Genomic DNA, 27,067 nt, shown 5'->3' with positions numbered 1-27,067 from the left:
CCTTTCCTGATTATTGCAAAGCTTGCTTACAGTTCTGTGAAGTCATTTACAATTTCCACATTTTCTGTACTCATAAAACTAATTTAACATTATTTTGTAGCTCAGAGGCAGTGCTTATGTTGATGGGCTACTGCCCTGGATTAGCGTATAGCTGTTTTAATGGTTCATAATAATCCATCAAAACAACTTTATGAAAAGCAAACAAAATATCACTGAGTTCTCTATGTGCTCTCAGTAAAAGCAGAGTATGATGGGGGGGAGGGGTCTGTTTGGCAAAATTGAGGATGGACGCTCAATTAGAGAGAGATTTAACGGTACAGATGCAACTTCTCAGTTCCTGTGTTGTATTTACTCAAACATTGCATCTTTTACATCTGTATCACTGGCTTTGGTATGGTGAAAGTTTGAAAGAGAGGTGTGAAAGTCAGGGGGTTTCATACAGGACTGCAGCTGGAGGTTCAACCACGGAGGTCCAAAATGAATTATCAAAGATCTTACCCATGAAGATTCTGCATTATAACATCCTACATTATTTAAAAAAGACCATTAAACATTCCATAGACATTATTGGTTGAATCTTTGCCACAATGGTTCTTTATAGAGCAACGCTCAGCTGACTGATAGTGGTCCACCAAGAGGGCCTCAACAGAAAACGCTGGCAAGCTGTGAGGACTGGGGATACTTTGATCCAATAATGGTAATTCCCCCATGGATGACTTCGTGAAGCGATTTTGTCTTCCCACACAGTATTGACTTATTCCCTTTCATTCTGTACATGACGTACCCACACAGAAACAGTGCAGCATGATCTCATCTATTTGAATATGATACATTTTCAGGGATGTAGGATAAACGTTATCACATCTAGACCATCATGTGGCCCAGCAGGGATTATGACTGCACATATGTGTCACATTCTGAGGCTGTCTTCTTCGAACAACTTGTCAAGGCTACCAACTAGGGGCTTCCATGATTTACATTTTGTAGCAGCTTTTTCATTTGTCTGGCTCATGTGGTTTATGGTAGATTTACAGCAGATGAGCACCTGAGGGCCTGGTAAATAAAACTCCACTCAGGCCATCCTCAACCTTACGTGGATAAACTCCACAATTAACAAATGGCATTGATCTTGGCATACTACTGTAAGGACTGCAAGGGATCCACTGCCTGTATTTTGAAAACTGGGGCAATGCAATATTTATCAACTGCATTGCAAAATCTTTGGAAGAGGTAAGCTTTGTTGATCCATTCTACAACATAGTGGACCTTAAAAAGTAGAATTCATAGGAGGAGGTTGTCTCTGGAATGGGTTACAGTCTCTTGAAGTCATATTTGGTTGATTCTTCTTTTTTTAAAATTCATCATTTAGTGCATGTCTTATTTATCCTGTGAGTACTGATATGTAGATGATACTAAGGTTTACATACAAAATATATCCAGCATGCCATTTTCATGTCTGGTACACTATATGGCTTCAAGACTGATACTGTTATCATGTTAGCTGGTTTCATGTTTTATGTCTTTGATGTTGCTTTTCACAAAGATCGAAAAGTTATCCAACTAGCTATTGTTAACCTATTTCTGTAAGGTGACTTACAGTAACCTGTAAAGCTGTGTCTGTCATCCACACTTCCTTGGCTACCATTTTTTGTATCTGTCTGTCACTGTTTTTGATCTAGGTAGCAGTCTAACTATGCAGAGAAATGATGGGAATGACAAATCAGAGATGTGGGCCCTGATTAAATGGTATGGAACTAGGCCAGCATTTTCTACTACAGCATGTGTTTGAGGTCTTATTACTAGTCAGGGTATTGTTCTGATCCTATGTGAAAAGAGGAAGCAGTGCTATATATGGGCCAAAAATCAGGGTTTGACTTTCTGAGTGCTTTACTTATTGTCTTTCTGTGATCTGCATAAGCTATAGTGAACTATAACTTCCAGACTATTTTGAAACAAAAAGCAAACTGAATACTCTCTTCATCTACAGTGCAATACATTCTGCATATTTACATGCTCATGTTCCTTGGGGGGCAGTATTAACAGTTGGGGAAGGCCCCCATTATCTGAGATAACCCCTCTTCCTGTTCTTCCAAGGCATTATGCAGCAGCCTGATAAAATGAAAGAAAGAAAGAAAGAAAAAAAGAAAAGAAAAACCCAGGCCTTTCATGGTAATAAGGAGGCAAAGCCCAGAAATAAATCAAACAGACAGAGATACAACTGAAATCCTGTATGAATTTCAACAACCAAGAACCATTCAAAATATTATAGAATGAAACTTAATCCCGTGCTCTGGTGCACAGCAAAGGGCTATGCGGGAAAAGGTGGTATATTATTATAGTTGGCTGAACTGTTTACTTGTGCTTGTTTTATTTATTTTCATTTCAATACTAGCATGGGCTGGATTTCTAAACACAGCAATGTAAATAGTGCAGGAAATCGGAGGGGCTATTTTAAAATTCTGTCAAAGTGCTGCTAAAAAAAATAAATAAATAAATAAAGTAGATACCATCAGCAGAGAGGCCCTGTAAAAATATCCAAGTGACTGTTCCAAGCTAATGGGTTTAGATAAAATTAGGTGCATGTTAACAGTAAATCGCTTTAGACTCACTGTCAATGTTCCCACATGTCTGTCAAGTTAATGATAATACTGTACAAGCTGTATAACAGAGATGCTGGCATATTTTCCACAAATGCAGAAAAATCCACCGAGCCAAATGAAATACTAAAATTGTTCTTATACGTCCTTTAAATATCTGATCTAGCATGGAATCAATTCTTACACAAGAAGTCTTACAAAGTGACAGTTTTAAGGTTGTAATGCATTTAAAGTACCAGCTATTTGATGAACTGGATTGTTAGCTCTAATAATGTTACTAACCCTGCCAGAGTTAAGCAAACTGTCAAGGACAAATTGTTTTTTGGGCTCTTAACCATTGTTTCACAAATTGTAATAACATCTTCCAGGTCATGATGTCATGAGGCCATCTGTGTAAAAGGGCGGCATTAGGTCCATAATGACCACACTCTCTGTCAGTGCAGAGGAAGGGAAGGATGGATGAACAGAGAGAGAGCGAATCAGTTCTGTAGATTGTCAAGGTTACTGTGATACACAAAATGAACACACAGAAGTAAAAAGGCTGTTTTTAGTCTTACAATATGGAGTCTTTGTTTGGTCAGTATTTTGATTCCTTCTGACAGCATTTGTATGAGCTGGCAAAGATTTTATTTTGTCTTTTGAAAAGTTGCATTGGTTTATTCAGTAAAGCTAAAAGAAAAGCTAGCTCAAATTCAGAAAATTAATCTGTAAATTAATTTTCTGTCTAGTAACTGCATTGCTGCTGGTATAAAGTGTTTCTGAAAGACTTTTGGATGGATCGTTATTTTGTTTAATTTGGGTCTGCAGAAAATGGACAGATCCCAGAAGAAATACGCAATACGCAAGCGAAGGCGATAAAATCTAGAATCTAATTTTCTCACTACTATAATGAGGCCGTTAATGCAGTAAAGTTTGCTGAGTGGTAACACTTCACATACTTATAACTGAGTTATTCTTGCAGTTACTAATTTGTATTGGAAATCTGTACTGAAACAGTGAAAACTGGTAGCAACTACTGTTACTACGTCATCCACAAATATTGAAGAAAATATAAGACGCCTAAAATGATTCCACTAACTTCATATTCAAACATAACTATCTTAGTTATTAACCATTAATTGGAGCATATCAGCAAATGGAACGTGATTGCCGAAATGGAATGTGATTGCTGGCATAATCACTTCGTTAGTGCACTCTGTAATTGTGATGAGGCAATGAAACGAACATGGATCTAATCAAAAACAATCTCTTAATTCACTTTAATCTCAAGAATTTGATGGGACATGGCGCCAGAAGCAAACGCACGCGTGAGTGACACGAGCATGTGTTTGAATCTAATTAACTGTGTAATGTGAGAAGTTCTGCTGATGAACTATTCCGGCTGTGTGGGCAAGGATTGCATGGGAATCATTCTGAGTCTTTCTAACAAATAATAGGATGGGAGAGAATGACTCGTATTCAGGGGAAACCCAGAATCATATGGAATTTCAAACTATCCTGATAGCCTTTTTGTTGAAGAACATGTTGCTGAAAATGATCACCTTGAAATTACTGTCCATGTAAAGTCTCCCTGTCTACTGTTTAGCTGATGAAACACCTCATCACATTCTGTGCCCTGTCATGAAATCACCAATAATGCTCTCCCTGTGTAAATCTAACAAAAAAAAAAACCCTACCAAGGATTCATGCAATAAATAAAAACGACTTCTGTTGTCTGTGCCCAAGCTGCAGTTCACTGCATCCCATCCATTTGCCGCTGAACTTATTTTATTCCATAATATTTGTCAGTCATACCCTAAATAAAAGGCCATTATGCTGATGATTTCTAAGCATCCTTTCTTGTTGTTCCAAGGGGTAAAATAAAACCTTCCTCTTTCAATTCCATAACTCATTTATTATTTTATTTTCCAGAAGCAAATCTTCAAGCAATTTATTTGACTTGATTTTATTCTTTAAGTCAAGAAGATCTAAATGACCATACTACTGATACTATATACAGTGATTATATCACATCATTTAAAAGGAAGAAGAAGAAGAAAAATATTAATAAAATTTTATCTGGCTTTCAGATAAACGGAAAAGAAAGTGTTTTGTCAACTTGTTGAGAACTGCGGCACAAACTGTGAGGAGTGTGAAGGCGAATATACAATGTTTGTCAAGAGATTTCAGCACCTCGGACAGCGATGGTTCCCTCGCATAAAGAAACCTTGCAGGTTTAATTCAAGAAAGGCAAAGCAAGTCTTATTCAGCGGGACATTCTTTGCAGCCAGAATTGAAAAGAACTTCTCAAAAAGGACATGTCATATTTTATTTTATTTCATGATTCTAAAATAAATATCAAGGCAACAATGTATTATGAAAATCCTCAAACAAGTGAGTGGATTTTGTCAAGATTTGTTTTATCAGCAGCTTTTCCAAGATCGAAAAAAGAACTGTCATCACCTAATATTAGCTGACACACTTTGAGAAATGTTTTGATAGCTTGCTTTGCCAAGAGAACCTGAAAAGCTGTTGACATTTCATTCAAGAAAACCAGTTTGTTATATTGATGAAGTGCCACAGAATTAAGGAAGTCAGCTGCACTGTCCTCTTTGTTCAGTACTAGTTTTTGCTGCACGTTGGCTGACTCTCAGTTAATTGGGGAAAACACATGAAGAAAGTAGTTCTTGTGATTCACAGATACTTCTGAACCTGCTGTGATCATGATTTGTGATTATGTCCTCATTATTCATCATTATCTACTAATTCACAAGTATCTAAATCTTGACAGTAACACAGTACCTTCAGAGATACTTCTGAACGAGTAGTAGACTGTAATACACTATGTAATGAATTATTAGTTCATAATTAGTTCATAAGTGTCTGCGAATCAAAATAACAACTATTTTCTTCATGAGTTGTTCCTGATTAACTGTGAATAAGCCACTGAAGACCCTGAATCAGTTATTCAAGCCCGACTCATTAACAATTCGTATATTATTAGACTAGTCCTCACTCTGTCCTTAGTAACTACTCACTTGCTTTTGTGTGCTGTATCATAAAGTGTTAACCTTTGCTTGTGTTTTAGCTGTTAGATATCATGTCAGAAGTGTTAAAGTGAATGCAAGCATGAACAAGTCAGAAGTAATCTGTAACATCATTGCTGCTTCACTGCTTCAAGTCTGAAAATGAGGAACATGTCATTGCTTGTTAAACCCACTAATCTGGCCTTTGCTGTGTGAGCCCCTGGAGATCAGAACAACCTTTCTGAGGATATCAGTCTGGCCAACTTTGTGCCCTCTCTTTCAGATTTTTTTTTCTGCAGGAAAAATTACATAATAAATATTGTTTTCCCAACCTGAATCATCTTGATATTGGCTTATTTTCTAACAACAACATATTTGTGTCAAGCACAAATACCACCCCCCCAAACAAGTTTATGTCTTTAAAATGATATTCCATTTGGGTCAGTTTGACCTAAACATTATTTTATGACACAAGCAGGTCAGTCAATTTGCTACTAAATACTGCATTTTACCTTGTAGAGAGAGAACCTGAAGGTATTTCTAATATTCTCTTCCATTCATTAGTGTAAATGGAGGAGAATATGAAAATATTCCTTTCAGTATAATACACTCCGACATTCTCCAAAATACCATGGATTTGAATCCACATTGTCTGACAGAGTGAACATGATAAGCTCGATAAAATGAGATTTACTGAATAGCTGTTGTTTTGGTCCACATATCCCCTATACGTGTGAACAGCGCACATTTATATTTTTAATGTTAAACATCTGTATTTTCTGCATGTCTTGTCTGTATATCAACATGGTTCATTTAGTACGTGGACTAGCTCTAAAACCTTTTGTCTAACCATTCCAAGTGGCAGCTTTGCTAGGGCTTCATATCTTTGTTAAGGCTCATTTTAAGGACACTGATTAAATCAATTCATCAAATCAATTCAGTTTCACTGTGAAGAGTGCATTCTTGGTCTTCATTCACATCTAATTTTGGCCTGTCTTATCTTATGGTATCTTTCATCATCATTTTATCATTTTATAAGAATGTCAGATAAAAACTATAAAGATGAACCATAAGTGTTGTCTAGTTGGCCGACAGTGAGATAGGAAAATGCCTGTATTGCTTTAAAATCCCTATGAATGTCTTGAGTCAATTTGATGCAGAAAAAAAGAGACTTTTAGTGTATATACATCTTGTAGTACAAGTAGTTATAATAGTTATTAGCGGCAGAATCTGCCATTCCTGCTCTGAATACAGACTGCCTACACTTCTGTGTAATTCAAGTTTGTTTGGCTGCACCGTAAGCACTAAGCAGATACCAGGGCTATGGGTGTTGCCAAATCAACCAGGACTGAAATTGAAAGGATTATACCTTTAAATAACTCTGACATCATCATTCTGCAAAGAGCTACTTAGCAAATTGGTAAGTAGCTGAAACCACAAAATCTGTGCTGCAGGACAGAGATGTAAGAGAGGTAAAGACATCTCTGCTGAGGCTTTCAAGCAGAGACTGAACTCTGAATGTGGTACTGATATTTTAAGACCTTTAAAGAATATCTGACATTTTGTAAATATCTCATCACATGTTCGTGATGACATTTTTGTCTCTGATTGCTTATGTGAGTAATTTGACCATTGTGTATTTTTTAATAATTGTTAAGTGAAATTATCACTTACTGGTAAATGTTTTTACTTGCATGAATGAAGCAGGCAGAGCACTGCTTGTATTGGCTCAAACATTGCAAAGAATATGCTTTACAGTAATTAACTCATTCGCAGCTGCATTGCCAGTAATGTCCTATTATATTCACGCATGTGTTCAGTATAGATATTATAACCAGACGCTGTTTGCTCTAATGGATCACGTCCATGCCAACACCATCCAATACTGCAGCTGACCTCACAGAGTCAGTGCTTCTCATTTTGGACAACTTTATTAAGGAGAAATAAATAAGTGTGGTGTACAGCAGGTCTTCTGCTGCCCACGTTCAGCTGGTTATCAAGAGCTCGAGCTGGTTGTTCACAGCTATAATATTGTTACTTCTCCACCTGTTTTTTTGTCTTACAGTCTCTACACCTACACAGGTGTTACTTCAGTTTGTTGGCCTGATTAGAACTTCTCCCTGGACTATAAGTGTTTACACTGAATGGTTGACTGACATCTGCCTGGCTCATTTGTCGAATATTCGGGGGGAGTTGAGGTTCGAGTTCGGGGACCTCAAACCTCAACTCCACCCAACCTTATACTAAAATAAGACACAATCAGATAAACTGTTAACAACATTTTTAAAATGATATATGAATATTAATTTAAAAAAATGTAAGAATAGTGGAAGTTGCAAAGTGCAATGTATGAGTCGCTAGGTTTTACTGTTGTGAATTAAAATGGTGAAGTGTGGTCATTGAATAGCATTAATTCCATGGCCAGCAGTGTGCTTATCAATGTGTTGTTTTTTTTTTAGTTTTTTAAATAATCATGACATGGGCCTTTCTGATATTTGTTTTTAAAAATGCAGGACTTACTTGAGTGTAATATTTAGTATGATTTAGCAACTTGGATCACCACATCACAGAAATGATAACATGGCTGCTCCATCGTCTTCCTCCTCTTCGGAGCTTGCTGGTGTTGTGGTCATGTGGTATTGCCAGTCTCAAGGGAGAGTGGCATAGGCATCCCACACATTGAATTAGTCAGTACTTAACCCTGACAGTTTCTTCTAGCCTCCTGTTTCTCCTCTAATTACCATCCCTTCCTTGGCAGTAATTAAGTCGGCCCACAACGGGGGCTTTTTACCACTAGGTAGGAGAATGGAAGTGGCATGGACTCCCTCGCAAGATCAGCCCCTGTTGATTCTCCCAAACTTGCTGAGAAATGCAGATCAACTCCCAGTACCATCACTGCGCCATTGATTGTAATTGCAGTGTAGCCCCAGGATAGCATTGTCTGTTCGTGGCTGTTCCCATGTGTATAAAACAGAAAGATGCAGAAACAAAATGGAAATCTTAAACAAATGTTGCTACATTACAAAAGTTTGAAGTTAATCATGTTTACAAGCCATCACGTCTGTGATGTTTTTCTGTACTGCTCCAAGGCAAACAATGTTCACACTACTTTAAGTCTGTCATTAAAAAAAAATAAATCAATTTTAAGAGAAAAAAAAAAATGTATCCAGTTGGTGCCCAGCAGTGTCAAGCTGTGCTGGAATCTCGGCTTGCCTGATTGGCTGGGGGTAGTCTTCGAAATCCAACTGGAGGTGGTTACTGCTTTAGTCAGCAAATGGGAATTCAAGTTAGCTGCCAGCGCGGAAGGTGACAGCCAACATGCTCTATGGTGACAGGATGTACATGACTCATATAATCAAAATTTTCATCTATCACAGTTTCACTTAGACAAAGCTTAAAATATAAAAAGTCTTACAGAAAATGTCTCCTAAATGCACTGATTTTCAAAGGTCTGGTGTATAGCATTAAAAATTATAATACATTTTCTCAATAATGCAATATTGCCAGAAAATGAAATCTCATATTCAGAATTTTGTTTTCAATGGTGTATTATCACCTGAAACGGAGAATCATTTTGTTTTCATTATCTTGATATCTTGAATGAGCAGGTCCAAAGAGAGCAGCTCTTCCACCATGTTGCCCTGCCATGTTTTTGATAGTAGCCAAGGATGGGCAAAACAAACACTGGCTCTAGAGGGGCCCTTTGCGATTTTAGCAACCACCGTGCAGGGAGGGTGACACTGTCTGCACACACACAGCAAGATGCCACTAAATCCTACACACTGGACCTTTAAAGGCAGGTTGAGGTCACTTACAGGGCTTCAAGGGACTTCAAGGGCTGGTAGGAAGATCTAACAGCTAACATTTTTTTTTCCATCTATTGCAGATGTCCTTATCAATCTAGCTGCATTGTTGCCATGGCTTTTACTTTTAGCAAACATTTATCCTGACTCCACCACAAAGTTTGTCCTCAACAAAGTCAGTTACCTTCTCCCTGCTGAGAGAGGAAAAAAAGAAAAGGTAAATAAAATTCGGTTTTGTCACCTGCTGAATATTGATAGATGCGTACACATCTGAATAAAAATAGTCAAATGAAATGCCATTTTCCGGCAGCAAATCCTTGTCCAAGTCCTGAATGTTATTAGAAAATATTTTGACAGATAAATAGTGATTTCCTCAGAAGAGTTATGATGAGATGCAGAAAAGGCTTTAATAATGGATGGCTCTTGTAGTTTTTTTTTGTGTGTGTTTTTTGTGGGAGAGAGGTGCAGTTGGTATTTGTGAGTCATCTGAGCCACTCCAATGCCTCTCTTAGGCAGCTCTTCCTCACCTTGACTGTGACCTCACTGTCTGCTCCCCCATTACTTGTTTTGATACCGAACTCACCAGACCCTCATCCATGTCTCTAGCACTTACATACAATTTTTTTTATCACACACTTTTAGCACCTCCTGTCTCACTGCTTAATGGCATCTTAGACCCCTTGATGTCTCTGTCCTCTTTCTACAGTCTGTTTCATCCCTCCTGACTTCCTGACTGCCTCTCTCCTCCTCTTCCTTTGGCTACAGCCTGCTGAATTAAACATTGTTGCAGCCTCTCTCAGCGAATCTGCCGACTACATCAAATCCGCCTTCCCTCGCTCTATCCAATTACAGATGGCTCATCCAAACTAATTCGAGACCTGAGTTGGACAAATGTTACACCTTGTTTCTGTTTAAAACACAGCGGGACCAGATCAGCGCTGACAGGCACATTCACACAGAAGACATGAGGAAACTTGAGTTTTTTCATTGATAGTTCATTAAAGAATGTTAAGAAAATGACACCAATGCAACAGAATATGCTATGCTCATTAAAGATTAAAAGAAAAATGAGGATTAAAAATTTAGAATCAAAGGTGGCGTGAGATGCAGGACTATCTGTTTGATGAAGAGTTTAAATTAGAGACTGAATAATGTAAGTTGTTTGCACATGCAAATCAGAGCTGCAGATTATTCATTCAAGGTTTAGCACTTATCAAGTGGTTGTCTGTAGACTGAATATAATTAGGAATAATTATGATCATGAGGAAAATGTTCAGTCAAAGGTACGTACAGTGTATCTGGAAAGTATTCACTCTGCTACGCCTTATTGTCTCATTCCAAAAATTGATTGCTTGAATTTTTTTTGCAAATCTATTAAAAATAAAAACCAAAACAAATAACATGTACATAAGTTTTCACACTCTGTGATCAATACTTTGATGAAGCCCCTTTGGCAGCAGTTACAGCCTCAAGTCTTTTTGAGTAAGATCCTATGCTTTCATATGCATTTTACTGAGGAGTGGCTTCTGTCTGGCCACTCTCCCTTCTCCACAGAGCAACACTGGAGCTCTTTCAGAGTGGCCACCTCCCTGACTAAGGCCCTTCTACCCCGATCACTCAGTTTAGTTGGACAGCCATCTAAACTGAGGAAGAGTCCTGGTGGTTCCAAACTTCTTCCACTTATGGATTATGGGGACCACTGTGCTTTTTGGGACCTTTAATGCAGCAAAAATCTTTCTATACCCTTCCCCAGATCTGTGCCTCAACACAATCCTGTCTCAGAGATCTACAGACAATTGCTTTGACTTCATGGCTTGGTTTGTGCTCTGACACGCGCTGCCAACTGTGAGGGCTTATATAGACTGGTGTGTGCCTTTCTAACTCATGCCCAATCAACTGAATTTACCACAGGTGGACTCAGCTCAAGTTGTAGAAACCTCTGAGGGATGATCAATGGAAACAGGATGCACCTGAGCTCAAGTCTGAGTGTCATGGCAAATGGTTTGAATACTTATGCACATGATATATTTTTGTTTCTTATTTTTAATAAATTTGTGAGGGAGAAATTTAATCCATTTTGGAATGAGACTGTAACATAACATAATATATAAGTTTCAAATCTGTCAAACCTTGCATTACCCACTGGTTTGATGTAGATATCATGCTATCTGTAAGACAAAGGTCAATTCTCATGTCATACATATATAAAATTATGACAATGATCATACATTCAGTTGAAATAAATGTTTAATGGTGTCAAAGTTGAGCATTAAAGAAGGACTGCATATCTCAAATCTTAAAAGGCATATACATGAATGGGAAATGTCCTTATGGTGAAACATAACTGGAAGTGTAGAAACTGCAAAACATCACCTCTGCCATGTTTTCCTCATCACTGTATTCATGCCAGCACATGCAAGCTAGCTAGTAGCTTTCTCCTTAGCAAGCTTTGTGTTGATAAGCAATAGTCCCCTTTCTCCAAATATTTACATGATGTTGTGCCAATCAACATTTTATTTTTCTTTGTGTGCAACGTATATAATCTTAGAAGTCAGGGCACATAAAAAAGAGAGATCCTAAAAACAAAGATAACCTCCAAAGAATAAACATCCTTTATTTACTTTTCCAGATGAATACTGCCCTCACTTGCAAAAACATAACATTATCCAAGCACGGAAACTTTTTTATATTCTGAGGCTAGCTGTTAGCTTCAGAACACACATAATGTTTAGTGCTGGGAATACAGTGGACAAAAAATTAATCATATAAAAAGCAGCTTTTACTGGTGTATTGTCCTAAGAGACCACAATGGAATGAAAGAAATAAACACCAGCAGAGATAAACTGAGATATTACTGACACTAATATTTCTTAGTTTTTTTGTGTCAAACAAATGAACTCATTCAGATGAAGTGAGGCAGGCACTTAATCATCTATTTATTAAAAATGGATAACATACAATGGCTCAACTTTCCTTTTTTTAATAAGCCTGTGCCTGCCATACATTACATTATCCTACTTATGGTGCTTACATATTTTAACTGATGCTGCACACAAAATTATGTAAATGGGATCTATTTTTGTTACTACACGGACAACATGTTCCTTTGAATTTCCGAGTATTATTTTATCCGGGTCACAGGAGGTTGTTCAAAACCTTGGATAAATTTTGAGATCATGATGAGCCCTGGTCCAATGACAAGAGTAGCTCTATCAACACCGTCTATTCATTCGCTTCAGCATGGCTTTTCAAAGTGTGATCAATCAGCGCTATTCATTTTCATAAATATTTTTATTCTAAATAACATCCCCCATCTCGCCTCTTTGATTACAGTGCAATGCTGATTTGAGGCCTTTAAAATGCATTAATGGCTACCAGATTTGCATTTATATTGGTTTTTCACTCAAGCACACGGGAACCTGAGATAGAGCTCCACGAACAAAGACCAAAGAGGGAACACGTATCATCTGAAACACATTCGACCCCATAATAGAGTACAAGCAACAGAACCAGAGATGCTAGTGTGAGCAAAACAGGCCATCGAATTTAACTACTAACTGAAGCACACGCACATTATTCAGCTCCAGGTCTGATACAAGAGCAGTACAGTCAGCAGTGAAAGTGGCTTTCTTGTGACCGATGAATACCATACAGGGAATTAGTACATTTATGCATATGATTAAAACAAAGGAAAAATGGAATTGCAATTGGTAGTAGCCCAGTGGTGATGCTTTCTTATAAAAAAAAAAAAAAAACACGCTCCAATAATTTCTTCAAGAGACCTAAGTCTAGAGGGAGAGGATAATTGGTGCCTTGTGGTGTGTCTTTCCCCTTCAAGTGACTGTGACCTTTTCAGGGCACTAGACAAGAGGCTGGCACGTCCTAAATCTGTGTTTATCCTTCAAATTAGGCGGAGTGCCCATGTTATTAAAGATGGGGCAGATTTGTTTGTTGCTGATCAGGTTGGCATTGTCCACGCAGCGCGCCTCTGAGGTAATCTCTCTTGATAAGAGAGCCCGAAAGGAATGGATGCTTTGTCTCTCTGCAAATCTGATTCAACCACTTTCCACCACTAAATCGTCGAGGCACAGAAAGTCCCCAGGGAAATTTACAAAGCGATTCAGTTCTCATTGCTGGTTAGAGTAGAGCACGGCTGGGCAATCATTGGCTGAGGAGGACCGAGGGTATGTATGATTTCATTCCAACCCAACACTACACCAGCTGATGTAACTGATTTCTGCCCCAGCTCTGGTTGAAGATGGACTAATCAGTGAAATTAACTGGTGGTTCAGGTTGGGATGAAAATCGCTGGAAAACACGTGGACCTCTGGGGGAACATTTCACAACCTTCACTCAAATACTGTAAATGATGATTCACATATCTCTTATCTCGTATCTCTTGCTCAAAAACATCTTTCATTTAGTCCACCAATGCAGCTGCACTGCACTCCAATATAAATGTGCTGTATATTATAGTACTGGACATGCTCAACGGTGTTATTTGAAAGAAATCATGATAGACAAAGCTACAAAAGTAAAAGAAATCTGTCAAACTTTACTTTGTCAGTTCCGCAGATGTCTGACGGGGTGCAAATGTGGTTTTTTGATTGCTTTCATTTAATTTTTAATGAGAAATTATTTCTTAATGCAAGATTTAATTGTCATGTCATGAGAAGAGGGATATCTAGCACTGATGGCTGGCGCTGATACCACTAATGGTCCGTTAAAAGGTAGAAACAACAGGAACCGCCTGGGCCCAGCAACATTCCCAGCAGCACCGAACATGGAAACACACACTCTCCATTTTAATAAATCACTGCAGTATCACAGACTCGACGGCTGTATAGTGTCTGTGGGAAGCGGTTTCAGAAATTCTGCTTCTGAGATTCTTGTCTCTGTGCAACATCCTGCTCTGTCAAGTTACACATTATGCAAATACATTGTTTACTGTTGATGTGACAATATCAAGGCACGAAAGCCAGTGGGGACCGAGGCCTGTGGCAAGTTACCAAGAGACGGAGGCGGTAGAGAGAGAACAAACTCTGCGAAAGGACTGCCAAAGGAATGTTGCAAATGACTCTTACTCTGTTTCCATCTTTCTAGTCTTTTGAGTTAGGAGACTGCAGAGGGATGCGAGGAAATCAAAGCATATCATCTCAAGAAAGAAGTTTTCAAGTCATCTAATTTACCTGCCTCTACCTCCTGTATGTGACACATATAGGAAGATGAACACAGCCTTAAAGCAAAATGTATTTGTATTTATTTAATTTCAAACTATATTACTGGGTCAAAAGATACAAGTTGAGGATTGACAGAAATCAGTGATCGGTGGTTTATACAGATGAAAAATTAACAGTTTTATTATGTAAATTCAAATCTCTAAAGATGATGAATCAGATTACTCCTCCTGCTGTCATTTATCCCCTGGTTTGCCATAGATATTATGACTAAAGACATTTTGGGCAATGGATCTTTTTATTTGTACTTGAAAACTTCCCATAATGCTAAGCTGCACTATGGAAAGTGTAGGACCCAGTATTTTTGGAATTTTGGACTAAATGTCGCGATATTTCTGTCTCTGCTGTCCAAATTTTTCTCGGCTCTCTCTATGCTGCGCTACTTATTCAAGTACACTGCACATGATATTAGTCAAAAATAGCTATTAGCTAATAATAGTAAAAATCCAAACTTCTTACTAAACTGACTAAAACCAGTGTGCAAAACATTTAGGTTGCCAAGACTTGACTAATAGCAAAAGGGAGTAAGAATGCTAATAATTAATGTACGAAAAAGAAATTCTGAGTGCTGAGAGTAACCATAAATAAATATAAAAAATGCACACTTAATAGGTTGAAAATGTACAGAGTGAAGCTTTTTGCAACTGAAATCTCTAAAAAGAAAAACTGTCAGACTTTTAAAAAGCCTGTGTGGCATCAGTACACAGGCTGAAAGTGAACTCACCTATAAATTTTATATCTGGTCGTAAATCCTTGGCGGAATCTTTCCACAAAGGACAGGTAACTCCGCGAGTGGTGGAAAGGTCCACGGTCAGAGATGAGCCAGTCATATTGCTTGGTGACATGTTGTTCAGTGGCCAACGGGTCCTGGCGGGAAGACTGAACTGTTATATGGTCCCATATAAACAGGAAGCAGATGACCTCAATAAACCTCCAGTTCATGCTTTTTTTTAAGCCGCTCTCTGTTCATTCTCGCTCCATTATGTGGAGACCTGATGGGAGAGAAAAGAAGAGTGGGAGGGGGGGGGGGGACACACACAGAAAAAGAGAAAAAGCTGTTACATGACACAGTCTATTTTAGCAGAACAAGAAGACGTCATAGAGTTAGGTTAATTGTGTTGTACTGAACAAATAAGATAGTGTCCTTGTCATCATCACTTTACTCTGATGTGATGTGATGTGCATTTATTTTCTGGTCTTTCTCAGCTTGTTCACCCTTCTTGCCTCCCTGGAGTTTTTTAGAAAGCCACGCAAATTGGACCTCTTCATTGAAGGACTGTTATGCTTTTGCAGATGAGCATGAAGTACATCCTCAGGTCTGTGGCTGTCTTTTTTTTTTAATAAGCTAATTGGTGTCATAATAAGTTCTGACAAGGTTAGAAGACTGTTTTATGATATGTTATGACACCCAGCCACTAATGTGTAAGTATAACATCTCCCTATACCCAGTGGTGTCAATTACAGCTGGAGGAAACTTTCAACAATTGCAACTTCATGAATTGTTAAAAACATTGTAGTACAAAATGTTGCCTTTTTAATCAAATACAGGAGCTCAGTTTGGTTCCACTGAAGCTGCTAGGGGCGGTTAATACAATTGTATTATTGCCTGTAGAATTACAGAATTGCACTATAACACTAAATATGACCCCATATGCTACGAATACAACAGTGTTATTGATATTGTCATTGTACAATGAAGCATAATCTCCTATTAATACTGTATGCAATAATCTTAAACATTTGCTTAATGTAAAAGACAAAAAAAACTAAAATTGTTAAAACATTGCATAGTTTCCAACAAAACATTAAAGTGACACATTTCACTATTGTGCATTGACTGTGAACATTATTATCCTCTTGGCAGTGAAATTATGTCTCTTAGTTACTGATAAGGAAATGATTTTCATCAGTAATTGCATTTAAGAACTTTGGCCCCTGGCCGTGGAGCACCCAACAGTGTGCTATCAAGTGGTACTGTATGCAAAAATACTTCCCCCTTTCATGGTTTATTAGACAATAACACATCATAAAAGGGCAGGGAAAATTTAATGGGCCTAATCTTTCCCTGCTAAATAGATGATAAACTGCTTGATTGCAAAGTTGAAAAAAATCAGTGGCATACTTAAAATGAGTTTTTCTTTTAAATTTTTTTTTTCATCACAGACATAAAATTTGTGTGTCAGTTTTCACTGACACCTTAACATTAGCTTGGTACTCTGGTATGTTTCATGTATTTGCCAAAGACCCAGGACTAATCTGGGATAGTTTGAATAGCCCAATTTGTGTAACTGATTGTAATTATACTGCTGTATTTGAAGTATAATCAGTTTTTACAGATTGGCGAGAAATCTGAAGTATCAACTGAAAATACCGTGTTTCAGCTATAATTAAGTAGTTGACAGAGAGAAAATAAGTCTTGTTTTCCACCCCATCAACCAGATACTCAGTGACAATGTCAAAATATGACAGTATACTTAACAGGTCTGCTTTAGGCTAATTAATCTGAATTATCATAATGAAACAAATGGTAAGAATAATAGAGAAGAACTATGTTGAGCAGGTGATCGATAATGATATATCTTTGTTCAAAGTGAAGTTGAAAATATGATGATTGAGTAAATGTGTTGTTGAAAAACATAATAATATAAGATAATAAAATAACACAATAATAATCTAATAATAAATAATATTTCCAAAAATGATCACTATTGGTTTATAATGCCTTTATTTTTTATACAGCAGGCAATGTTCTCTATAAATAAATAAATATTCATAAAATATTAAGATAATACTTATACTTAAAACAAAAATTTCCCCAAGCTGTAATTAATATACATGTTGAGGCTGACTTGTGGGGTGACAACAGAAAGAGAACACTTGTCTTCTTAGCACTTATAAACCTGAGCAGATTTGCTCAAAGCAAGGTTTGTAAGTAGGCACTGGACATAATTATGTGTGCGTGTAAATGCAAATGCTTTCATTATCCAAGTAAGGACTTAATGCTGACAGTGTTGAAGGTGAAGCAGTGACTCTATACAGTGCTTGAATTAATTAGTTAATGAGTTGATTTCAGTGAATTATCTCACTCCATCACTCACTCACTCACAGCAGAGTTAAGTTACCGGAATCTTCTGGCAACTCACAATGAATGCTTCAAAGGTCAAATGGGGCATTTCTTGTTCTGACTGACTGTTTGTAAATACAAAAGAAGTCATGATCAGTCATCGCTACTTTTTCCAGTTGTGCTAAGAACTTCAGATGATCCTTGAGAGTGTTCATAAAGTCCATAAAATCTCAAAATCTCTTTTTAAAAATCCATTTTAATTAATCCATTGCATTCTTAGTGTTCCACCAACACCACTTTGGTATATTAGAAAAATTCTGTGTCGTATCAAAAAAATAAGAATGTACTAAATTTGTTCAAGATGGTGCCACAAAAGAGGCCAGATCAACCTGCTTGTTTGGTATTTTAAGAGTAACTGTTGAATATGATTATCTTTTTAAAAAATCCTTTAAATCCCACATAAAAGTGGGGCTTTGTGCAAGAACTGACAGGCTAATAGCTCTGCTATTTTGTACTTTTAGGCAGGACCAAACAATTCAAAACACACAACTCTCACAGACACTATTTACCTGATACGTACTCAAAAATCTCAGATTTTGTTTTTACAATTTTAACCCTAATGTTAGTTATAGTGTACACTTGTTCATGCTTCTTTGTAAGTCGCATTTCTATTTGTAAATTTAGATCTTCCTATCTTTCTATTAGCATGCAATGCCGAAAATGTATAATGTATATAACCAAAATGTATTGTTAGATAAAAGGGGCTTTGATTCATCAAATGACGCCAACAGATAAAGAGGAAAAAACATGAGTCTTCGTGGGCTCTTATGGCTCATAGCTCATGATCACATGGATGTTGTGATCTTTTCATTATGTGATTTTTTTTTCGCAATATTAAAAAATCTAATTTGTCTTCGTTTGCAGCATGAAAAAGAGCACATCTTATGATGACAAAGGACATTAATGAAAAAATATTTAAAAAGGTTTTCATACTGAGAAAACAAGCCATTATTAGAAGAAAGGCTGGTGGATTGCTTAAAATGAACGTATTGAATTCTGGCCACAATCAGCCCACTTTATTGAATCAGTGCACATCAGTGCAAAATACTGTCTACGTGGGGTGGGGATGAGGGACCTTTGGTATTTTGGGCGATGGAGCCATGGGGTGAACTGCACCAGCTGCACAGCTGGAGATGGAATGCATTTAGGAATCAGATACATTCTTATTCTTCTCTTATTCCCTCAGAAGTTGAAGACTCTATGCCAAACTGTTCATTCAGCTGAAGAGTTGGTAGCAGGGTTGTAGTTGGGGCTAAATACACATAAATACCACTCTCTCTTTACTTACTTGCCATTTTTAAAAGTTTTAAAATTTAACTCTGCCATTTACTGAGTATTTTATGACAGCTCAGAAGACAACCTCTTTGACCCCCTCTCCAAGGAGTTGCTTGGCACACACGCCTTCCTCTCGCTCTCCTTTCTCCTCGTGCGTGCTCCTTTAGTGTACAATGTGCTTTTGGCCTGAATAATATCACAATGCTGTGGCATGTGCATACACCCACTGGCATGTACATCTGTTGGTTTTTCAGTGCTGTTAATCCGTGGATCCAGCAGGCCGGGTCTTAAAAATCAACATACTGATTAATGACGAATGGGTTGTACAGTCTACAGGGACTCTTAGAGGTTCAGTAAAATGTCCATGTGGGTGCAGGTCTTTAAATGAGAGAAAATAATCCAGTTCAGGTGAGTGGTGGGTGGATATGCATACATGTGGATTGAGGTGAACTTGCAGCACTAATCCAGACACATAGTGCATGTGCTTGCAGATTTTCATATCACATAAGATTGAAGTATTGGCTTTGACGGCGGTATGAGCTCTCTGAGTGCCCTATCCAATGTGAAGCTTGATGAGCTCAATCAGAATATTCATTTGCAAGATACTTTTAGCCGGCTAAAGCTATCAGACACTGATCTAGGCTACCTCTGTGAATGCTAACGTGTACATTTGGAGCTCTTTTTCCAGTGATGCTGACTGGATATTAACTTGCCCATTTTCACAATGAGGCAGGAAATAATCAACAGGGACAGGGGTCTGTGGACAGTTTGCACAGTTCTGTAAATAGTTTTGACAGCTAATATTTGAAATCCAATAAATAAAATAAAGTACAATTTAATGTTGATTAACATTTTATAATAAGGGCCCAAGTACATCAGCAATGTTTAACTAATGCAAGACTCGTGATGATTTAATACATAATGCAGGATGCAGATTGATAATCATTTAAAGTTACTATGGCTTTATGTAATTGTAGTGAAAGTGTAACTATGTATTTATGTACATGGGCAATTGAAGTTGAAGTTCATAGTTTGCCCGAATATTTTTTTACCACTACAGCCCTGGTCAGGAGCATTTGGCACACTAAATTTCTCTCGAGAAAATACTGATGTTCATGTGTAAGAAGTGCTGACTCACCAAGAGCAATTATGCAGTAAAAAAATCCTCTGAAGGCGGATGATGTTGAATTAGCTTGGGAGAAGATAACACGTGTGGTTAATAATTGTTGCCCAGCTCCTATGAGAACTGTTGTCTGATGTAGGAAACAGTTCAATACCATCACAAGGACAGCCAAATAATTTGGCAGAGAACCACGGGGACGGTTTAACGACTGGAAGGGGGCCAACCACTATGGCCAGTCCCTCACTTGTACCCAGGATGTGACTGCGTCTGCAAACCTAGCTCGAAGTGTAAAAGGTTTTAGCAGCTGAAGTAGCATTTAGAGACACTCGTAGCTGCACCAAATCTCTAACTGGCCTCAGGGCTGATGTTTTAGGAGGGAATCTTGTGAGGAGTGCTATTAATAAAATCAGTGACAATATCTTTCAGGTGAGAAACTGCAACCAGTTTAAAGTGACAGACCATCCTGGATTTGTTGAGACACTCTTAAGTTGCATTGATGTTGGGTAAATATGCTGTACACTAAATGCAAAAACCTGTTAATTTTGAGAAAATATATCTTACACGTATGGACAAATAAATCAAACCTCGTGAAGAAATATATTTTTCTAAGATGTTTTCTGAACAATACACCCAATCGTGATTTTACACATGAAGAGCAGTTCAGAACACCCACATCAAGGTCAGAGTAGGTGAAAGAGAAGCAGTGACGCACTGAGAGCCCTGCTCTCCCCAGATCTCCACCTTAGTGGATTTGATATCTTCTAAGGAAATGTCTTCCTTAACTGGGATGCTTAAAGTCCAACTGAAATTAAATTGTTGTTTTTTTGTTTGTTTCTTTGTTTGTTTACAGTTACACATATCTGCTCTGTAAATCACTTGTGCTGTGTTCTTCTGTGAGAAAATAAAATTGATAATATTCATATATTCATACTTATTAGTTTCTTGCATATTACAGCAAAATCATTGTTCTATCATAGGAAGAGAGGAAGTCACACTGAGCCAGACAGCAGCCTGCTACAGAATACAGGAACTACAGACTGAACAACAACCACATTAGCTTCCCCGCTAAAGTCTCCTTCTTATCTAGCGTGACCATACGTCTTGGTTGTGCAGCTTCACATAAACAGCATGTAAACTCACCTGCAAATGCCATGTTGGTCTGGTCAGATGTTGGTGTTGTCCTGCAGTAGCACTAACAACAGGCTGTCTGTCTGCGACATGCACGCTACAGCCCCAGCTTGTTTATTATGTCATCAATGCACCCCTCGAGGCAACTGAGATCAAAAGGAGAATTTCTGATATTTCTCCAAAGAATCCTCTCTTTAATGATAATAAAAAACACTATTTAAAACACATTTTAGACCAAGCTGAAAATGTTTTTGACTACAAAAAGAGAAGACTAAATGTAAATACAGTAACCTTAACCAAAACCTGACGCACTAATTAAATATATTGACAACCTCACTCTAATATTCAGGTCCTAAATTTGCAGGACTGGTCCAATCAATCCCTTTTAATGTGTTTGTGCTAACAAATGACACTTTTTTTCGCATTTCGAGAGTGCTTGTGTGATTACCCGATGAAAAATAATGCACCAAATATTGTGGACTCTGCTGCACTTCATCAACCTCAGGGCAACATGTAATTTTTCAAACTCTCTTTCCATGCTGAGGTATTTCTGTTGCCACTTGAGATCATCACTCTCACAGATCCCAGATTTTAGATGCATTTCACAAATATGTTTGCTGGTACATCCAAAATATTCTCTGCTCTGTTATTTGAAGATTACTGTTATTTGCAGAGTGGATTAGTGAAACAGAGAAAGGAAGAGACAGAGAGTGGATCATGTTACCCTTGAATAAGCAGGGTAAAAAGGGGAGGATGTCTGCTTCAGGAAATCACAAGACAGGACAAGGGAGGCTTGTTTTCTCCATCCTCTTTTTAAACAGCCTTATTCATGCCGCAACTCCTCCTTCATTCTGGTTCATTCAAGGGGATTCAATTCCCATTCTGGTCCCGTCACTCGCTTTGCCAATCAATTCCTCTCTCCCCTGTGTGGGGCCCTAAGTGTCCCTCTTTATTCTATAAAGTTCATAAGAATGGGGAGGCTTGTTCTCCTTATTTGTATTCTAAATCCCAGGGAGGCAAGAGATCAGAGTAGAATGAAAGCTTTTGCAGGGAGACAGGTAGACTCAAGGGAATTAGTGCAGAAGACTGTATTTCTAAACTGTATCCATTGCTTTGACATCTGGTCACCAATATGTAATATTCATTTTCTACATTATTTGTAGATGGAAGTGTTTAAGCAGATGGAGTTTTCTCCCTTAACTGTTATCAGCACGGCTGCCTCAGAGCGAATTACTTCCTAGTGATAGGGGTATAATGCATGTTGTAAAGCAAAACCTTTGACTTACGGTAATGGATGGCTGGCTGCCTAAAAATATTTTTTTATATTCCTCTGGCTTATTTCAGCTTCACAGTTGATAGTTCATAGTAATATGACCTCAGTGGGACCGAAGGGTTATGTGAGACTGATGCAAGGGAATGACAGAATGGGGAGAGAGAGCAGAGTTGCATCTAAATATGCCAAACCAGTGTCATGTGAATTCTAAGAATTACTACTGCACAGCTCACAACCATGTCTGGAAAGGCATGGTAATGGTCTGCCACTTGCAATTGCAGGGGAGCGACAGAGGAAAGGGAAGGCCAGCCGTGGCTAACTTAATTTATACTGGACCCATCCCCCCACCCCCACCTGCACCCCCCGAGAATCTCTCGCTTTGGTCCTGTTGTTTTTCTAAGAAGGACTGCAGTGGCACCCTGACCTTCAGAAAACATGGCTGAGCAAGCAACACTCTGTTTGATAATTAAATTCTCTGGTTGGTCAGCAACCAATCAGCTCAGCTCGGGGATCAATGGCTGATTTTAAAGAGCAAACTAATTCACTAATGGTCAGAGTTATTCCAATTTACCTGGCCGCTGAATTATTGTGTCCAAATCTATTCTGCGAGGGGATGGATCAATGCAAGTTGGGAGGAGCAGCAGAGGGGAGCCAGTTGCATTTGTCATGTGAAGCAGTGCGAGGAGTGTGCTCTGAGGTTTATTTGATAGCTGCCTAGCTATCACCAGCAATGTGGGGGCGGTTTATGAGATGGTTCTAAACAGGAACTGTCTCTGTCATAAAGCAAACTAATTAATAAGGCTTCAGAGAGAGCAGGAAAGCAACTGCTGTGGATGGCAAAGGTAATATATATATGTATTATATATAGAGAGATTTTTTTTTTTTTTGTGATTTGGATAAATTAAGCACATTGACTAACTAGATATCATTTAAGTTTAGCATGAAATAAAACTAAAACTGATTTGCTTCATGAGGGATTCAGCAAGGAATATAGAAAAAAATTCAGTGACAGTTGAATTATTATCATTATCATTATGATCATTGTTTTCCAGGGAGAGCTCACATATTCAGGAGGAGGTGTTTTGAGCTGAGCCAGCATCAGAGTGTTTCACCAAAGAGAATGAGATGCTCACACAGGCAAACCATTTGTCACCACATCCACCACTGCTGCTTTATGCTACTGTGGCTGCGTTACAGATGAAGATTGATCATTTGTCAACTCACAAATTGGCTTTCAAGTGCTTTCTCTAATTACTTGTGGTTTTATTGATGAGAAACCACTGACTGTTTTCCTTTGATTTACCTCGCTGGGCACATTCTTTGTTTTGAACATGTTATTTCACCTTCCTCTCCAATGCATTAGAAGGGCAAATAAAATGGGGCACCAACAGGCACCAACCTTACTAGATTTTGCATGTTAGTGCTTGTTCTAAATGTTCCACTGAAACAATGTAAAATTGAAGGCATAAATGCCAGAGCGAATTCCATTCCCTTAGCTGGTCACACTGAAAATGCACCCAGAGGAGCCCCTGACATGAATAAGAGCCTGAATAGGAGTTGCTGAGAGGATGTAAATGACACTGTTCGCACTGCAGTTCTTCCTTGCTCATGCATGTAAATGTCAAATGATGTTATCCACTGTATGGTTTCCACTGAACAGACCCAAAAGGTCTAAACCAAAGGAAAGGATGGACTGGGAGAAAAAAAGAATGTCTCAGTGGCAGTCTAAATGTGTTTATCATTGAGAGAGTGCAAGTAAGTATAATTAAGTAAATATAAATGTACCCATCGCACTGTCATGCATGGACCTTTGTTTTTCTTTGTGGCATTTGCAGCTGTGCAATCTGTGCATTCAGTGAAAATAAATAAATAACTATAACAGACATTTAACAAAGCTGTGGCTGACCTCAACCCCCTGGCCCCTTTTCTTTCTTTCTCTTTTTTTTTTAATTTTATTTCAAACTGTAATTACCAACAGAATTCAACAGTATGTGCTCATTCCTGTTTTCTCCCTTCTGTGACTGATCTGTCATAATTGCTTGTGTCTGTAACATTTTATTCAAATCTCACTATCAGTGCTCTGGGGTAGGTTGCAATGAAGTGTTGTTGCGAGGCAACTGTGAGACAGCAATTGGATTGTAGAGCTGCATTTCATTATAGTGGCATATGTGAGGAAAGTATCACCTTATCAGGGTTAGGGCATGATTTGCTCATCCTGTTTTAGTGTCTGAGGGACAGAGGTCTGGAAGGAAAAATAAATGTTTCTCGATTTGTTTCATCCAGGATTTTATCAGCGTTTGCGCAAGATGAAGCGTGAATTGACCAAAGTGTTTCATTCTCAAACCCATCCCTCGCCACTCGCACTCCTAGCAACCACCAAACTTGAGCAGTTTCTACTGTCAGATGTTTATATCACTGGAAAAGGTGTTGGAAAAAGAAGGAAACACAAAGGAAAACGATCTGACAGCACATTTCTGAATGTCACTGTGGTTTCATCTATGCTTTTCATGACAACCTTCCTTTTGCACATTTTTAGTGAGGGGGGTGGTTCTCTGACAGAAACATGTAACAGCTGCTGCCCTCTCAAGAGACTGGACCACTGGCTTTATGTGAAGAGTGGTTTTGTCCAGCTGTAGTGGGTTATTTTTGTTTGTCTTTTGCTACTCCCATTTGCTCCATGCACTCTGATGCAATGCCATCCCTGAATTTACTGACCTCATTTTCTTCTCAATTTGATGTTTACTTCCCAGTTCATCCGCTGACGAATTGCTAATCACAAGACTCTGGCAAGAGTTTCCTATCTGACCAACCGCCTTGCTCTCCAGCAGAAGAAGGAATGAGGTGTTAAGGTGATGGTCACCGCTCCTATTGTTCCTAATTCAAAGCCATAAATTTGCGAAATGGAAGGAAAGCAGAGGAGCAAGCACAGACTCAGTGGGTGCCATAAATCAGCAAAATCTGCAGAGACGCAGAGCAGATGGTGGAAATAAAAAAAAAAAGTGCTCCCATCTCAATTCCTTGCAGATTAAGCATTGCAAAACGAAACTGCTGTGTATTACGTATGCCACGTGTCAGTACTGTGCATGAATATCAATATTCTAATGGTGTATTGTTCAGTGCAAGCTCAATCTGCTTCACAGTAAGAGTGAACTTACTCTGTGTTAGCTGCAATTTAGTGTCATAACCTACAGTATGTCACTTGCAATTTCATGTTCTAATGTAAATTACAGCTTCTATCCCACAAAGATACACAGACTACCTCTGTTCCCTTTTTTATATTCAAACCCACACGTAATCTATAATATACCATCTGTAAGAGGGAGCCTTAAAAGAATGAACAGCTTTATTTGCTTGTATTCTCCAGGTGAATTGGGTGCATCTGCCATTTAGCGCTGGGAGCATTTTTAGTGATTACATGCAGTGCCAAGGACAATGACAATTCGGTCTCAAAATGGATGGAAATAGTATGGTAATATTGTGACAGCTTGTCACTATTTAATTGTAGATTCAAGTGTGATATGTGATTAGCCAACAAATCTGGAGGATAATATCAGGTTAAAAAAGAAATGGAGGACACAGCTTTTTCATTTTTTTCAGAGGTTTTTTTTTTTTTTTTTGAACAGCTGTGGTGGCAAATGTTGTCATGTCATGACTTTCAGTAAATTTTACAGAAGTGATTCATTATATCTTAAGGACAGATGTAGTGACAAGGGTACCGCTTTGGGGAGATGCTCTGTCATATACACAAGTGCACCCGCATGAACACACATAGTCACAAAGTGCATAGATTCCCATGTGCAAAAAAGCATCCTGAGCAGACATTTTCAGGCCTGATATGACTAAAAGGATTGTGATTTTTTGCTGAGAAAAGCTCTTTCTTTTCTGCACCACACTCCGTCTCCTCTTCTTGGGAGGTTATCGTTTGCAAAAATGTGCCCTTGATATGGGTTATAGCAGCCAACTTGTACCCATTCCCCATGTAAGGATTGAAAATAGAGTGTTCTTGACCTCTTGCCTTTGAAATTCTTCCACTCTTGCTGTATCCCCCCCCTAAGCTGTCCTCTTTTTATGCCATAGCTCAGAGGTTTTCACCACAAGGCTAGCATTTTCATTTCCACCTTCCAGCATTTTTTTGGCCTTCTTCCTTTCCAAAACAAAAGTAAGCTGAGTCATAAGCCACACAAGATGCATGTCCTTATGCAGAGATTAAAATCATGAAGATGAGTGGCAGAATGTAATAATGTCATCTTCAAATGTCTATGTTTTAATAAAGACAGTAAACAGCAATAAAGACACTATATTGTTTGCAAATAATAAATAATTGAGATTACAACAAGGTGATGTAAGAACAGGCCTTGAGAAGAATTAGGATGGCAGTTCATGGTTTCATTGTTTAGTTTGATTCACCAGCTTGCAACATAATCGCACTTCCTCCAACTACGTACAATCTCTAGAGTAAAACCACTCTTCTCACAGTCTGATCTTAAAAAGGTGATTCATAC

The 27,067-nt window shown here is 38.3% G+C and overlaps 1 protein-coding gene across 1 annotated transcript in view; it reads right to left on the bottom strand.

Annotated features, from left to right (window-relative positions):
* Positions 1–27,067, bottom strand: part of brinp1 (bone morphogenetic protein/retinoic acid inducible neural-specific 1) — a 103,226-nt gene that overhangs the window by 61,388 nt on the left and 14,771 nt on the right. The window contains exon 2 of the mRNA XM_046375526.1: positions 15,367–15,634. Within this exon, the coding sequence (XP_046231482.1) occupies positions 15,367–15,584 (218 nt within the window). The 5' untranslated portion in view covers positions 15,585–15,634. The remainder of the gene's footprint in view (positions 1–15,366; positions 15,635–27,067) is intronic.

This window comes from Scatophagus argus, chromosome 20 (assembly GCF_020382885.2).
Source record: "Scatophagus argus isolate fScaArg1 chromosome 20, fScaArg1.pri, whole genome shotgun sequence".
NCBI lineage: Eukaryota > Metazoa > Chordata > Actinopteri > Scatophagidae > Scatophagus > Scatophagus argus.
The sequence above is the reverse complement of the archived record's forward strand: the minus strand, read 5'-3'. Positions and strand labels throughout refer to the sequence as shown.